The sequence below is a fragment of the Petromyzon marinus genome, chromosome 2 (assembly GCF_048934315.1).
Source record: "Petromyzon marinus isolate PM22_M1 ecotype Great Lakes invasive population chromosome 2, UKy_Petmar_22M1.pri1.0, whole genome shotgun sequence".
Taxonomy (NCBI): Eukaryota; Metazoa; Chordata; class Hyperoartia; order Petromyzontiformes; family Petromyzontidae; genus Petromyzon; species Petromyzon marinus.
This window is the reverse complement of record NC_133668.1, coordinates 655,427-672,544: the sequence shown is the minus strand read 5'-3', so window position 1 is coordinate 672,544 and position 17,118 is coordinate 655,427. Positions and strand designations below refer to the sequence as shown.

The 17,118-nt window shown below is 53.4% G+C and overlaps 1 protein-coding gene across 2 annotated transcripts in view; it reads right to left on the bottom strand.

Moving 5' to 3' along the window:
• LOC116950546 (protein FAM171A1-like) overlaps nt 1-17,118 on the bottom strand; it is a 38,437-nt gene continuing 21,319 nt past the window's right edge. For both annotated transcript variants that reach the window (XM_032968415.2, XM_032968434.2), the window contains 3 exons: nt 8,260-8,376; nt 5,733-5,856; nt 1-5,064 (listed from right to left, as the gene is read on the bottom strand). In XM_032968415.2, the coding sequence (XP_032824306.2) occupies nt 3,069-5,064; nt 5,733-5,856; nt 8,260-8,376 (2,237 nt within the window). In that variant the 3' untranslated portion in view covers nt 1-3,068. The remainder of the gene's footprint in view (nt 5,065-5,732; nt 5,857-8,259; nt 8,377-17,118) is intronic.

Sequence of the window (17,118 nt, the reverse complement as noted above, 5' to 3'; positions counted from 1 at the left end):
TATATTGTAAGTTTTAGTTTTTATTCCACAACGTTTTTCTACTCACACACTAAAAATTGCACGGAACAAACTCTGCAGCTATGTATCATAAATTTTGTAAACAGGCAGAGCGGGCAATGTTAGACCCCTTCACTAAGCACGTGAAAAGAAGCGGAAAATGAATAAATACGAAAAGCCGGAGAGCATCGGAGCGTACGAATACGACAGCACAAACTTGCAACCAGTCCAGTCCAACGCGACCCATTACACGCGGCATGCAAACACTCATCTCTACTGAATGCAATCACTAGCTCTTAAAATTCTGGTAATTTATGTTTGTACGTAAACTATTTTACATCTGAGATCATGTCACATTTTGAATGCGATGTGCGTGCAAACAAATTAACTTGTCGACGAAACAAAACAAAAACATTAAAAGGTATTTTGTTAGTCGAGATGTAACATACCTTGGGTATACAGTACATGGCAAGGGAAAGGCACTAGCAATATTCACGATTTTTGGAGGTGTGCTCTCCGATGGGCTCATGTCAATTGCATCTTACACTAAGCATTTGGGGATGCCTCAATTATATGGCTTTACAGGCTTGTGTAAAGTTCAAATCAACCCATCCAGCAGTCGCCAATAGTTACACAAGTGCACAATCTTTTGGAAAAGCTTTCAATTAGACGGTTTCAGTGTTATTGTGTTGTAAAAAAAATGTTTGCAGTCTCACGTTCGTATATTCTACAAGCGGAACCAAAATAGGCCTCTTGTGTTGATGTAGCGAGACCACACGAGGCCTATTTTTCATGATAAATCCTTGTTGGGAAAGTGATGCCAAAAAGTTCGACTCACATTTATAAAAGAAAATCTACCCCCACACCGCTGTGTGTATACTCCTGAAAGCATGCCATGGATTAACATGAAGCAGGAGAAACAAGGTAGATTGGTGTTTTTAGCAAATTATTTTAGAATTCATATACAAGACGCATAGATCTTGTGAATGGCCAATGGAAATATTACCTATATAATTCTGTTATGAGTTTCCACGTTTGTATGCTTCGTGCAAAGTAAAACATTGTCCCGTCCCCCCAAAACAAATATACCGGAAATAATGCAAATGGTTCAGGCCTGGGGTTTTGTTGGTGTGAAGATTCACATCGTTTTCCACCAGTCACCCCGTGTATGATTCACCGAATCAAGCTGGCCACCGTGGGTGTAGCATTGCTCTGAAAAATATAGTTGGTACCATTATCCTACATGGAACTGATAAACGATTCCAACCACAGAACTGCAGAGGATCAAACAAACCTTGTTTACGTCCGAGATATTAAAATAGCCAAATGAAATCTGCCTTATCATATGTATTCTGTAAAAACATTTTATTCTGGGTTAAGGGCAGTAATAATATATCACACTATGCGTCTCTTATTAATTAAGTAAATTTAAATTGATCCCAGCCATAGAAATGTGGAATCTAAACCGCCGGTTCAGCACTGGCAAGATATGGGCACCGCCCAAAGCTCATATGGAGATTCACGAACTCGTTTAACTTTCCGTTGGAGCTCATGAATGCGCATCAACACTGGTCCGAGTCGTCGAAGGAGCAGATGAGTGGACGTAGCCCAATGTACGAGGAGTGGTTGCGTGCTTGAATTCTACTGACCATCGCATCTATTTTGTCATTTTTACCTCATTGTTTATGTTTCAGTGATGACTGTCACCAGGCCGAAGAAGGGAGTCGAGGGCTATGCCGTTCTCGGGAGACTGTTTTCCGTGCTCGCAAGCGACGCGCCGGACGTACTGCGGGGCCGGGAATAATTGCGCCAAATCACTTAAGAACAGAGCAGAAATTTTGCACGAGAAAGCAATGCGTCTGCGTCGGGGAAACGAAAGCCACCCACAGGGCTGCATCATGGAACAGCACTGTAATTATACAACGCAATCTTTAGTCAGAAGCTCAAGGTACAGTAGAGTTAAATAGGCTTGAAATAATAATATTTGTGCTAAACTTAAAAATCACCAAAGCTGTGTCTTGTGCGCTCAATGCTAATATAGCAAAATATCCAAAAGCACAATTAACAAAAAAATGTCCCAAGTAACGGGCTACAAAATTGGTTACATTAGACATAATGCATATACAGCATTGGCCTCGATGGATTTAAAAAACACCACACATCAATTACGAAAGAACAATTTACACAACACTCCTACGATGGCTACGCAGGCAGTCAAAACTATGCGTTAAGTGGCATTGTTGTCCGTAAAAGCTAAATTATAATCGTGTCTTTACGCTGGGAAATAGATACGAAGCATCAGATCGATATCAACCCACGGTCCCTGAATCTGCACATTCGACACTCCCTTTCATCACGTCATCTACGAATCTTTACACACACATTTTATCTACAAACCCATGCTCCTTTACGACTTACGCTGCTGCACTCGGCAAAAGTAGGATTAGAAATCTGACAATACGTTCCTGCTTGGTGTCCCGTGTGCTTATATTTGACGTCAGAAATCCATACATCCATCCACGTGCCCCCATGTTGCCCCCAAAGAGCCTGCCAAATTAGTTTTGCTGTTTATTTAAACGGCTGGTGACACAACAAATCGAGGTTTGCTACGATCTAAACGGGATGAGCATTACTGAACGGCTTAAATTGTTTCGAAAATGATACGAACAGGACCGGTAATTGGCAAAAGCAGCTTTGACACAGCTGCAAGTGGAGTAGGATTTTACTGGCTTGATGTCGCAGGTGCCATGCAGTGGCAGGGAGTACGTGGCTAAAACACCACAATTCCCATGACTGCATTCACACGACGTCACCCCTTCTTGCCAACAGCTGCACACGAAACGAGAATACTACTGACCGATTTAAAATAGTTGGCAATATAACTCAAAACCAAAAGAAATAATGATACAGATTTAAAACAAATCAGCTGCAGTTTGTGAAAGTGAAAGAGCTAAGGACACAAAGGGCTTGCTGGGGGCCCTTACGCTGCACTCCTGCTCCTCCTCGCATCCTTCTTCTCCTCATCCTCTCATCCTTCCTGCCCCCATCTCCTCTCCCCCTCTCTCGGGCGATCATTTGAGGTTGAACACCATGAGCGGCCGCTCCTCGCGCTTCTGCCAGGGACTCTTCTTGTCGCCTCCCTGGTCGTCCTCGCTGCCGTCGTCGGGCGAGCGCGGCTGCTGCTCGCGCGGCGCGCGCTTCATCTTTCCGCTGAAGTCGGTGGGTCGGCGCAGCTTGCTAAACTCGCCGGCCTGGTGCTTGACGCCCGGGTGCGCCTGCTGCGGCTCGGCCTTGGCGGGACGCGGCTCGTTCGCGTACTCGGCGCCCAGCGGCTGCTCCTTGCCGTAGGATGAGGAGTTCTTCCTGCGCTCGCCGCCGTACTCGCCCTCCGTCGTCTGCACCATGTAGTCGCCGTGGCCCTTGCCTCCGCCGTGGTGGTACTCGGGCGGGCTCTGCAGGTGCGACAGGTACTCGGTGGGCATTTGCGCGTCGGTGTCGTCGTCGTCGTCCTCGTCGTCGTCGTCCGGGCTCAGCGCCAGCGTGTCCTCGCGACGGGAGTCTCCGCTCAACAGGGGCTTGAGCGAACTGTCCTCGGGCGTGCACACGGCCGTCTCGCTCTCGCTGCGGTCACCAGCAAACAGCAGACGCGTGTATACGGTGCCTCCGGCGACGCCGCCGCCGAGTCCGGTGGCTCCGCCGCCACCGCCGCCACCTCCGCCGATACCGCACGACTGGTGGCGCTGCCTCCCCTCCTCGGAGATTTTGCGGCCGGGCTTGGAGCTCTCTCCGACGTCGACCCCCGAGTCTAGGCTTGCGTCCTGGCTGCCAGAGCGCTCCGAGCGCTGCAGGTCGATGTAGGAGTGGCGCACGGTGGAGTTTGAGCGGCCGTCGAGCGAGATGAACCAGGCGCGTGGGTGCTTCATGGGCTTCAGGTCGCCCAGGTCCAGCAGGTGCTTCTCTGTCAGACCCTGAATCTCCATGTTGAGCTTCGACATGGCCGCTTCGCTGAGCGTCACGGGTATGGAGATTGACTCGGCCATGTGCGGAGACTCTTCGCGATCGGACTCTGTACGAGGAGACTCCTGCTGCTGCTGCTGTTGCTGCTGCAGAGGGTGATGTGGATGCGGGTACATCTGCTGCTGCTGCTGTTGCGACTGCTGCTGCTGCATCTGATGCTGATGGTGCTGGTGGTGCTGTTGGTACTGCTGGTGCTGCGAATGCGACTGATGCTGCTGCTTGGAACCCTCCGACTCGGACGGGTTCAGCATGTACTGCTGCTGCAGTTGCACGTAGTGCGCGGGGATGACCAGTGTGTGCTGCATCATCTTGTGGTAGCGTGGGTCGTTCATCTGGTCCACCGAGCTGTAGCACAGCAGCTGCCCCGTCACCTGCCCCGGCAGGTTCACCGGGCGGGCCAAAGCATCCACGGACCGCGACATCAGGTTGTCGGCCGACTTCTTGTCAGCGGCGATGGCCTCTTGCAGCTCGGCCCGCTGCAGGCTGGGGCCACGCTGGTGGTGTTGGTGGTGATGGTGGTCCTGCGGCACTTTGCCGGCCGCCGAGTGCTCGTCGATGGAGGGCTGATCCGAGCTGGTGCTGCGCCGGTACTGCTCCTCGCGGTGCAGGTGCCTGAAAGGCGCCTCCCCCATTTTCTCCGGCGTTTTCTGCAGCAGCAGCTCGGAGTGCGCCGGCGTGAGCTGCAGCGTGTCGGTGGAGCGGTGGAATTTCTCGCGCGAGCCGGGCAGCGTGTCGGTGGAGTCGCGGCACGTGGTGCTGCGCGTGCGCGACGACAGCTCCCGCGTCACCTTGTGCCGCGGGAGCTCGTCCCCCGCCACGCCCCCGCCCCGTGAGCTGGCAAAGTCGCGCGGCTGCGCCGCGAAGCCCGGCTTGAGCATGGGCGTGTGCACGTCCGTCTCGCCGGCAGAGGACATGGTCTCCATGTGCACCGCGCTGATGAGGTTGATGTGCGACATGGACGTCGACTGGTCCTTCTTGCTGTTCTCCAGCGCGGTGCTGGCGGCCAGCTTGCGCCTCTGCTGCTGCTGCCGCCTCTTCCGGCATCGCCTCCTGTGGCACAGAGAAGCAACGTGCAGCAGCAGCAGCAGGGTCTTTGGTCGCAGCTATAACAGGGCCCAATTACTGTACTTCACCCATCCGCTGGGCCCAATCTGTTGTAGGCAAGGCCACCGAAAGGCATTCGGAGGCCCGGGGTAAAATGCCAGATAGGGCCTCCTCTTAGCAAGGTTGCCACCTGCCCTGGTTTTCCCAAGATCATCTTCTTTTCTCAAATTCCCTCTCGTTTCATCCTTTGTGTTCCTGTGTCCTGTGATGTATGTTACGTTATGGGCATGTTACTCATGTAAGTTGTTGTTTTTGGAGGCAGTAGCTGTCCTTCCCAGGACATTCAAGGTCCCAGTTTTTGTCAGTTGTGCAAAGATACACCACCAAAACATACGTAAGGTATTATTCTTGTCATGATGTGTCCTAGTTTTTTTTGTACCTCAGAGGTGGCAACCCTCCTTCCGAGGCCCCTTCACATCTGACCCCCTTCCCTTTACACAGCCACGGTTATAGAGGCATAGAACCCATCTGGCTCTATATATTAAAAAAAGTTCAACACTATAAACACAAACAATAACCTCCCCCCAAACGCCCTTGGAACTTGTGCAAGTATATCATCCATATGTCACCGGATCCTTGTCTCAGGCCTTGGCACAGCAGGCACAGGCTCTGACCTGCAGTAGCAAATGAGCACGAGGAAGAGGCCAAGGAGGATGAGGGCCATCCCTCCCAGAATGGCCAACAGCAGCATTGTGTGGTAGTTGGAGATGTGCAGCATGATTCCAGGCAGAAACCCAACTGCAGAGCACACAGGACACATTGTGTTTAATACAGAGAGGAGTGCGCACACGCACACATACAATCCGTGTCAACCTAGGGGAGGTTCGGGACCAGTTAAAATATTCCCCACTCTCATTGGCCGTGAGCAGGATTCAAACGCGAGTCGCCGGGATTCGTAGTGCGGTGCGCTGACCAATGCGCCACCGCCCCCTCATAGCACGCTCCTGCGGTTCGTCAAAAGCGGTCGCCAGATTCTGAGGCAAGGGCTGTGGAATGCTGTGCTCACCACTTCAACATTTCCGGGTGCCGATAGAAAGCCTGTCCTTAATTAGGATTGATTAAACGTTCAGTTGGCCTCGATGGCAGATAATTACAATTCAGACCTTGGGGGGGGGGACACACTGGGGCTTATTCGGAAACACTGTGTGGTTATTTAAAGTGGACAAGGTGCATGTTGTCACAAACACCCACAATTAATAATTAAAATTGTCCAGATGTGTGAAACACAACTGCCATCTACCGTATTCTCTTGATTATAAGGCACACACACTATTCCCCTATTGTAGAGCAAAAGTCGAGGGTGCGTCTTATAATCTAGTAGCTGTGTGTGTGCGGGGGGGGGGGGCGCAGTGGTAAGCGCACTGCGGTAAAAACCCGGTGACCCGAGTTAATTTCCTGTTCACTACCAATAACAGTGACAGTGAATATATGAACCGATTCTGGGCCTCCCCTCTAGGTCAACTCAGCCTTTAATGAATGTCTTGTGCCATGTGTATCAACATCAGCACTGGGGAGACTAATGTGGCCGGGCGTGGTGTTGGCCACCCACCCCCCCCCCCCCTTGTGCGTCGTTCCAGGCTTCACAGTCGCCCGCGAACAGCACTTGCCCCAACAGTCTGTTAAAGGCTAATCGGGAACGTCTTTGTGCGAAACCTTACTTGTACAACTCGACAACCGTCCACAGTGTTCTCTGGCGCACGTTTTGAGAAGACGGTAATTTCCCCCCCCCCACCCCCAAGTTGGCAAGGTTTTACTTCACAAACGCAGGAGCGTCGAGACGTCGCGTTCCACGTGGGGTTAAGGGGTTTCGCTTAGCGGGGAGGCGTGCGCCGCGTTGACAGCGGCCATCTCTGCTGCGTCAGCATTTTAAAGTCGACAGCTGTCAATGCGCAGCAAAAGCAGCGGGCTCGCGAGACGCACGGCACGGGAGCGCCGACGCGTTTAAAGTAAAATCACTTTGAGATTAAAAATAATTCTTAATGGACCAAACTCAGGCTGTCCAGCAGATGAAGGGCATTGCCGCTGCGAGAGCTTGGGATCCAGCACTAGCGTACTATTCAGCAGTGACTGCGCCTCGAGTAGGAATGGCACTCTTTCTTTCGTTAAGCGGCCCGTGGTGGCGTGATCGTGAGCGCGCTGCACTTGCAATCCCAGGGGTCACCGTTTCTCTTCGATCTCCCGGCGTGGCAGTTGACACAATGGGGACCTGTTTCTTAACCCCCCCCCCCCCCCCCGCCAAAACCACCTCTGTCTACCCAGCAGCATAAATGGGTTCACCGCAGCGCGTGGTGGAGTAAAGTGTGGGTATTCCCACCTCTTCCGACACGTCTGGTCAACGTAGAAGAGTAGGCCAAATATGCTCTAAGAGTTCGCTCTCGAGCAAAAGCCCTTACACATCAGCAGTAGTGTAGGCAAGAAATCGCAGGGCTGCAAGCTTTACCTTTCGACCTCTTATTACCAGCAAACGTTGTTGGGCTTCGTGTTTTTCCAGCGCCACGCAAATGTGCGGATAGTTTTCGCTGCGTAAGTTAATTTCAACTTGACCATCTGTATGGATGTGTGACTCAGTACGAACCGTGACAGTTAATACTGGCAACCAGGAAGGCACGACTGTAACATCTGCCACAAGATCAGAATTTTATGACAGTGTCTGAGCCATGCTTCTTTCAGGATAAGTATTACCTCTTGCTCCTTCAATAGTGCTGTTTGTTGCTGTCTGCAAGGCGATTTGGGCGTTTTGGTCATGTGGTCAATCACGTGTTTAAATTGGGGCCTTCCTAACGCTCGACTGAGCAAAATATCCACGGAGCAATAAGGCCCCAACAACCATGGAAAACGGGGACCATTACTCGTAAATTTATGTAATTAGCATTCTTTAGGGGCTTTTGGCTATAAACATGGCCATACAATCCACAAAGCCAAGCAAAGGTCACACTGTGGCAAAGCAGTGTTATTCATTGTTGGCTAATGAGCATTATTCTGTAAATCATTACGCGTGTAAGAAACCTGCTTAAGTGGTGCCGTAAGCGTCGTAAGCGCCTTTAGCGCCGCCGTTTGAAGTGCGACTATGAGGGATCGCGAGGCCGGGCATGCGGAGATGGAGTGACACGGGCACGAGCGAGTGCGGGATGGGGGTCGTACCCGGAGGCTGGGGCGGGAAGGCCGCTGCCCAGTAGCCGAGGCGCGGCGCGGAGTAGCACCACGCGAGGTCACCTCCCTGCCGCGTCACGAGTCCCAGCCCGGCCTCTCGCCAGGCCCCTGCGTCCGACGCAAGCGACACGGGGCACCGCCCTCAGCATACGGTCACAAGGGCAGGCCGGCCCGCAGGGATCGCGCGACGTGTTCACGACGATCGTTCGCGTGCAGCGCCGGCGGCGATGGGGGTCCGGCTCGGGGAAATCTCAGGACCGGCTTGTCAGTGCCTTCATCCAGCGGTGGATAGACTATAGCTCATGATGATGATTATTGATGATCATGACGATGATGTTGTTGTGCAGTCTGGTACAGTGGACGTGCGGAAGCAGGAAAAAGTATGCGGTGTATTAAGTAGATACTTTTTATTTATTTAAATATTTCACCAGAATAATGCCTTGAGACGGAACATCTCGTTTGCCTAGTCACATGACTGTGATCTTAAAGCAAAACACTCAGTTTTGAAAACCAAGCACATGACTGGATATAGATGGACACAATGCGAGGCTTAAACAGGCGAACAAAATTGACAATTACACTGAGGACAAAAGAAGAACAGATGGATATATTGAATATCGAGAGAGCTTCGTCAAGACACGTCACAAGAAGGGTTGATGGGTGGCTGAGTGAGTGGATGGGTGGTTGAGTGAGTGAGTGGATGGATGGGTGGTTGACTGGTTGGATCGGTGGTTGAGTGAGTGGATGGGTGGTTGAGCGAGTGGATGGGTGGTTGAGTGAGTGAGTGGATGGGTGGTTGAGTGAGTGAGTGTCTGAGTGGGTGGATGATTGACAGCTCTGCACTATGAGAACGATAGCGCTAACGCCAGATGCCCTCTTGATTTATGACATTTTGCCATTTTCCCATACCATAGCAAACGTCTCGCTCATACTTCACCAGGCTGGTCAGTTGACACTAAAGACTTGCGATCGAGCGGCAGCCAAACGAAGACTCCCGGGGGTACGTCAACTGCGGAGGAGCAGCAATTAAATTGGCCCGTATGACGGAGCTAGATGAATCGTTACATCACAAGGACCGCTAGAGATGGCGACCGCTTGTGGAGGCCTCCATCAAGGAGTGGATAGACCATGGCTGATGGTAATGGTGATGTATGTATGTTGAACTTCTTTCGCACCGTACCTAGCCAACCGTGCTCATAGGAGGCGAGTGGAGGGTTAACCCGGGGGTCGTTACTCCACTCGCCGGAGATTACTGGCACTGTGTGGTTGGCTCTTCCTACGACCCCAAATAGCATGACCACCTGTCCGGTCTGCAGCCGACGAGGGCCTACGGAGGCCACGGCTGCGGCGGAGCCAGAACCCCCCCCCCGGGGTAATGACCGTCAGCCTCCCGGCTGTCCACGAGCGTCAAAGCAATGATCAGAGTGGCAAAGCTAATTACCAGCAATCAAATCGCTCACTCCTTCCGAGTGTCCATTGCAATCGGGAAAGGTCATTCGGTTGAAGGCTGCAGGAGGAACGGGAGGGATTGCGTGAATGCAGCAGCACGGAGTTAAATGGCGAAGACAAGGCAAGCAGTTCAGCAGTGTCAGACTTAGCCGTCTGTCGATTATAACACAGCGGCTTTAAAGGGAAAACAATATACATAATAGGTGATGTTTCTGGCAATGGCCCTTCCTTCATAGCACACGGATAGAGGGCCATTGCCTGCGCACCGTTGCCAAAGCAGCATTGCTATGCGCGACGAGGATCTTCAACAACACAAAAAGGCACGACAATGTTTGAGCATAGACTGAAAGCGGTGCACGATCGCGACCACCGGCTCTGTCCTCCCATCGTCCCTTTGCATGACGGCTCCACTGTGCCAATGACTCCTAACAAGCACGAAACCAGTACACACTTGTCTTTTCGGTCCACTGCCGCCTAAAATAATAAGACCACAACTTTGCCTCTTGGCGGTCTGAAGCTAGCGGCACGTGTTATTGACGCAGCGCGGTGATGTCGGGTGGCTGTGTGCATTACCGCTCGTTTGTTTCTGGCCTGCGTGCATTTTCCCCTCCGAGTTCTCAACATTGCGTAGGAGGTGAGGGAGGGCGGCGGTGGTTCACGCTATTTTCCAGACATAATTCAAGACACACACATCTGCAGACACGTGATTTCACGAGTGCCGAGAAACGATTCCTTGGATTGAACGCTGCCAACACAACTCCACGTGACAAGCAGCCTCCACGAAACCAGCGATGGAAATCCAATAAAGTTCTCAAAAACAGAGGGCCTATATTTACCTCCATTCATCCCCCCCCCCCTCCCCCCCATTTGGCAAGCTCGCTTAGAATTGTGAAAACAATGCCATCACTGTTGACGAAACGCCACTCGGCTTGTACGAGTAATTGCGCCTGCGCATGCCAGAGCCACCGTCCGCTTGGCTTTGTTGACAAGGAGGCAGCCGTGTGAGGCCAGGATTCGCCTTCTCCTCCGCCTTGCCGTCAGCGCCCAGATCCGTGCGTGCAGACTAGCCCCGCATCGCGTCTCGGACACGGAGAAAACTCAAGAGGTCCACCACGCCACGATATTTGATCTCCATAGAAAAAAGTTGTGCTGCTGCCAAAGCCATCAAGGACAGCTGCAAGCAAGCACGAGTAGACACGCGCACACACTTGAAAGCGCGTACGCACTTGCAAGCGCGTACGCACTTGCACACTTGCATGCACTTGCACACTTGCATGCACTTGCACGCGCGCACGCACTTGCAACACGGGAGCAGAACAAAAAATCCACATCCTGTGTTCTGTACACTGGAAATGCAACCATTCCCGCCCCTGGCAACGCGATGCAGTGTCGCAAGGTTCGATGCAACATTAAATGTTTTGTTAACATTGCAAGTAAATGGCGGTTGCCTCCTAGGTGGCTGCAGGGGTGAGGTAAACCCATTAACTACAACGCGTAAGAATCTTAAAAAAAAAACCCCGACGGCGTGAATTGTGAGCGTAAGATTTGATGAATCGACGTATCGCGTTACGCTCCGAGTGAGCGGGAATTCCCGCCATTCCTGCCGTCGGAGGAATGACGAGCGTTTGTGAAAATAGCAGCGAGCCGTCGCCCGGCTTAGAATCAAATTCCGTGATTCCAGCTGCCGTGCCCAAAGCAGCGAGGCGGCCCAAGTCGCCCGTGGCCGCCACTCGCGACCAACTTCCCCCTTTGGCCTTGAATTCAAGCTTCGCGTTCATTTTTGTGCAACCGGATAGCAATCGGGAGCGTAAACAAAGCAAGCGGAAATCGGACGACAGCAACACACAACAAGAGGGGTTTACTGAAGAATTCGAGAATACTAAATGACAAAAATCTATATTTAATAAATAACCGCTTACCTCCAACTAAAGCTGGCTCGGCAAATTCCTTTGAAAAAAAACGTTCATTGTAAAATTAAGATCAACGCCAACGTGGATTTAGAACGATGGTTGCCTAGTGTAGTAAGTAAACACACAGGGACAGAAGGTTTTCAGCAAAGACAAATACAAAGAGACGCCCCTTCTAGCCATTAGCAGTCTCTGTTGGGGCAAGTGCTGTTAGCGAGCGCTTATTGGGGTTTGCACGGTGTTGAGGAGGTGGTGTGGCTTGGACCACTCCTGCCTCAACAACAACAAAGGCAAAGATCCCCACTATAGCCTTAACGGGCTGTTGGGGCAAGAGCTGTTCGCAAACAATACGACCGCGCACACACACACCCACTACCAGACAGTCCGCAGGTACATTACATTTCTGATACAACACAGACTTTCATTCCATAGCCCGTTTCATTGTATACCCTGCCACTGTACTTGTTTGGTTCGGTCCAAATAAAGTTTTATGAAGTGGAACCATTTAGCCGTTCAAAAAAAAAGGTTCCCCATTCTCGCTCGATAAATGTCAGCTTTAAAGGCACGAGCTTAAACTTACAATTAGGAGGCTTGCGTCACAAATTAAATGGAGCGCAGGCTTCATTAGTAACCGGCAGACGTTGCTCTGGCTGGCTCGCGGACCACTGCAGCCCTGGGAGCCGCTCCGAGCCGGGGCCCCACACAGTTTGGCTGCTCAGAACTGGGCCACCACTCAACTGGGGCAGCACAGCGAGGTGGGGCGGCACTCGGTGAAGTGGCAGGAACGCACACGGCACCAAAGGGAAAGTGAATCGCGCAGGACACGTTTCGGCGAATGCGGAAAGGCTGTCAATAAATTAACCCTATAGCCCGCCCTTCCTATATATCACTCGTCCCAAATCCATCGGCAAAATATTTCGCGGCTGACAACTCCTATCTGCATTCAGGCATGGATAATTATCACCTAACAGTGGTGTTCTGGACTTTCTTAAATATACCATATTCACCACATCTCTTTCCAGATATTCGAGATTGCACGACTGGTTCAATACGTCACGTGCAATTCATCTTTCGGATTAGGAGTTACTTTTGCAGAGAGGTGCGGATAACGGGATTTGCCGATCACACCCCCGCCACCCCGCGCCATCGTGGTGAGGAAGAGCCACACCGCGCGGCCGCTTCCCCCGTGACGGCATAGCCGGCCGAGGCTTGCCGCTTGTTTACCGAGAATCTCCACGCGGAAACAGCGGTCCCCGCAAAAAGGATCTATTACTTTGTAGACTCGCGCTCGGGCCGTTTTCGTGAAGATTAATGGGAACGTAAAAGCTCGCTGACGCTCCTCATACTCATCCTCCCACTCTGCCGGCAGGACGCTGCGGTAGTGAGCGTCCAGCGAGGGTGATGAATGGCATTAGGTAATGCGGCTCCGCTCTTTTTACGATCTCGTGCCAGGGGGCCCGGCTCGGATCTTTCCAGTGACAAACGGAGAGATTTTTTTTGAACGGGCCTTCGTCCACAAGGAAATTAATCTCGCCACTCGTCACACCGGCCTACCCAACACGCTAGAGAGAAAACAAAAGCCAACCTTTCTCCCCGAGAAAAAATAAACTCCAGCAACTGACCTCTTTTTCTGTTGGCCTGAAAGCCACTCCCTGGTGTGTGGAAAGTTAAGGAAAGTAGTCATCTGCTGCTTTACAAATGCAGCATTAATGCTGTATCAATCATAATAAATAAAGGCCCCGGTGCCAAACATTTCAAGCTATAAGGGGTTAAGTGTGAGGTTGCTGCCAATTCGCGTCACTTTGAAATGATTCCATGACGACGACGCTACCGTTAAAATTCAAAAAGCATCTTTCAAACATCTGGAATCTGCGAGTCAACGCTCGACAAGCATCACCAGGGGGCCGCTACTTGGCCCGGGCAGCCGCAGAACTCCACGAGGAAGCACGGATTTCTCCCCACATCCCCCCCCGGATGTGCGCCGATCGCCAAGGTCGCAACCCGGGGAGTGACTGCGCCCGCCGACCTCCACTCATCGACCGTGTTTCCCAAGCGCGTGCTGCGGAGTGGTTGGCCTGGGCCCTGGCGCAGGGAATTAAAATGGGCCCCCTCCGACCCCCCCGTACAATTTTCCCACTCATCGTGTTCCTCCGGCTCGTGGGCTCCGGTGCAGTCACACCGCCCGGACGCTCTGCGGAGCTCCACGCAGCGTGGCTCCTTGGAGCTCGCACTGTGCGGGTCTTGAACACGTGAGGTCTCAAGGAGCCGGGGAATGAGCCGGCGGTCGCAACTGCGCATTCGGTTTTAGGGTGACGTTTTCCCCGAACGGCTCCGCGACCGCCATCCCCCATGGCCGTCGCGAGCTGGCCCGGGTTCGTCTTCCTCGCGCGCGCGCTTGGAATTCATCACCGGGGAACCTCGGCGGCACAAAGTGCAGCCACGGCACGCGCACGGAGTCCGCCACGGTGGTCGCCAACACCCAGATTGGCTTCGTGCAACTAACGAGTGAAGAGGAGGGGAGCGTTCCGTCCTGACCGCGTTCCAGGCAAAGCCACAACAAGAAACCCACAAAACCACAGCAGTGGCTGTTAAAGCCATTCTAAGTGCTCGTGAAGGCACACTGCTTTTTATAGGTGAGACTCAAACAACAGAGGAAGCAAAGCGTGGGTATCAATACAGATCAAGGTCACGTTTCTCCAGCTGTCTTTACCCAGGTCGCTCTTGCCAACGAGACTATCCCTTGCCTCCCGAGTTCTCACCCTGGTTAAACAAAGTAAATCTGAACTGTCAAGCTGTCAGCAAGCGCCTTGCACCACGAGAGCTCCCTGATGATAAACCCCGGGGTCTTACTCGGTGAGCTTCGTTCTACTCGTGGGACCCTAAACCACGTGAAAGAACACCAAGCGCCAAACCAACAGAAGTGGGTCCCGCTCGAGTAACTCAAAGAATACCAAGCGCCAAACCAACACCACAAGTGGGTCCCGCTCGAGTAACTCATAGCTCCGCAGCAATCGGTTCAGAAAAAAACGCTCACATGACTGCAACTCGCACACCCTGTCACCATTCGTCGCACGCCCTCTGTCCCACCAACTTCGACACGGATTTCGCAACCGACCAAAATCAACGGCATTTTTTTGTTGTCGAATCTTTCTCAAGATGGCTGCCACGGGTAGAGTCTTGCAAGGGCACAGCAGGTTGCCGCTCCGTGGTGCGCGTGCCAAGGCAGCCCAGCCGCATTTTCTCCGGAGTCTCTCTTGTGTTGTGTTCGAGCGCAACGGAGACTTTGCTGTCCTTGTGCAGAGCGGCGAGCGTCTCCCGGCAACGGTGAGCGCGGCCGGCGCTCGCTCACCATCACGGCCACGCGACCACGGCCACACGACCACATGGCCACACGACCACACGGCCACACGGCCACACGGCCACACGGCCACGCGGCCACGCGGCCACGCGACCACACGCACCGTCCCGTCTCCCCTGCCGCTCCACCGCGCCCCAAGAGGGGGAGAGAGGCCAACGACCCCAGCTCACTCGCACGCAGCCTCCTCCAAGCACGTGGCAGCCTCCACCAAGCACGTGGCAGCCTCCACGAAGCACGTGGCAGCCTCCACCAAGCACGTGGCAGCCTCCACCAAGCACGTGGTAGCCTCTACCATCATCATTCGTCGTCAACCCAGGAGGAAAGCCATGCAGAAGAGGGGGAAGAACATGCAACACTCCACACAGAGAGGCACCCAAGTTGGGACTCAAACTCAGGCACCTTCTTGCTGTGACCACTGTGCCACGCAGACATTTGACTCAGAGGTACGCGCTCGACTACCACGCTGGGACTACCACGCTGGGACTACCACGCTGGGACTACCACGCTGGGACTACCACGTACATGAAGCGTTTGTTAGTTGTCTTGTAACTGCAGATTGGCGCTGGGCAAGCCGACGACCGTATTAGCCACGGACGACAATGGGTGACGATGGAGGTCACATAGCGGGGTTTTAAGATGAGAAACCGCCTGCACTTCAAAGACGAAATACGGTAACAATAAAAAAAATAGTTCACAATCACCCCGCATGCTTCTCGAGCAAATGATGAAAAGCAACAGTGAAGGGGAACGCGTCTTGGATGTTAACAACGGAAGGTTCCTGAGCAGCCATCCCACGCGTACCACCGCAGCTTCCATTGCCCATTTGGTTCCCCCCCCCCCCCCCTCTAAATCTGAAACGACACCAAACGACGATTCTGCGCCCGCTTCAACACACAGCTGCTTCTGATTCATCGGCGAGACGCAAAGCTACTTTTTCTCCGCAGACCAACTCATCGCGGCCGTAAACAAAAAAACGCACGAAGGCGCGTCCGTCACCGCAGGAGCACGCACAGGCACTCGTGTGTACGCGCGTGTACGCACGCAGACACGGAGAAGTTCGTTCAGCGATGTGTGAGCGGCGCAGCAGCGCACTGCATGATGCTTGCGCCCAAACACGACTCGGTCACGCGTCCCACAGAGCGAGTCCACTGCAGCACCGCAGAAGACGTGTCGACATTCAAATCGTTGGCCACAACTACGGACCGTACAGCCAACCATTGTTGCTGTGCACTCCTCCTCCGACGGAGGAGGAGGAGCAGCAGCAGGAATCGCGAAATACACAAACGGTCTTCTTGGGGCCGCCTCGTCGTGGCGAGCAGCCCGCAACGTTGGCACCGAGTGCCTGTACGGATTGCTGCCATACGCAGGAACGGCAGAGAATTGTTTAAACATCCTAGATCGTGACAACAACAATGCGGGGCCCGACTGAAAACATCGCTTGGCTTCACAGTGTGCCTTCCTGGGTTAATGAGTTATTGTTGTTGTCGCGTATTAACGAGTCGTCATTTTCACCTTGACTCGACAGACGACGATCGAGCAGCCCTCGACAGACGCACATTTGCATTTGACCGGCGATCGCGAGGAGGCGCCCTTCGCTCATCGGGCGACACAGCCGGAGCTCCACCACCCAGCCGCAGCTCCACCACCCAGCCAGAGCTCCACCACCCAGCCAGAGCTCCACCACCCAGCCAAAGCTCCACCACCCAACCAGAGCTCCACCACCCAGCCGGGAGCCCGGCCTCGACTCAGAACGCTGGCGACGGAGCGAGCGAGAGCGGCGCACGAATCGCCGCAGCCCGAACCCTCGCGCGCAGGCACCCCGCCGCGTACACTTCGCTGGAGATGCGCCGACGCAGCAGCCCTTTTATTATTACCTTGGCCGCCGCTGCGCATCGAATCGACGAGGGAAATAAATCAATCGCGCCGGTCCAGCCGTTAATTAGCACATCCCCCCGCCGCTTCCTGTGGATTGTAAGCAGTCCCCGGGAGAAGGGCTCGGGATCTTCATCCCCGTCGCGTCCCCCGGATGTGGAGGACCACGCCGCCCCACGCCGCCCCACGCCGCCCCACTCAGTCCGCCGCTCGCGAGCCGCGCGACGCATTTCACGCCCGGTTTCAAATGACCTCATCCACCTG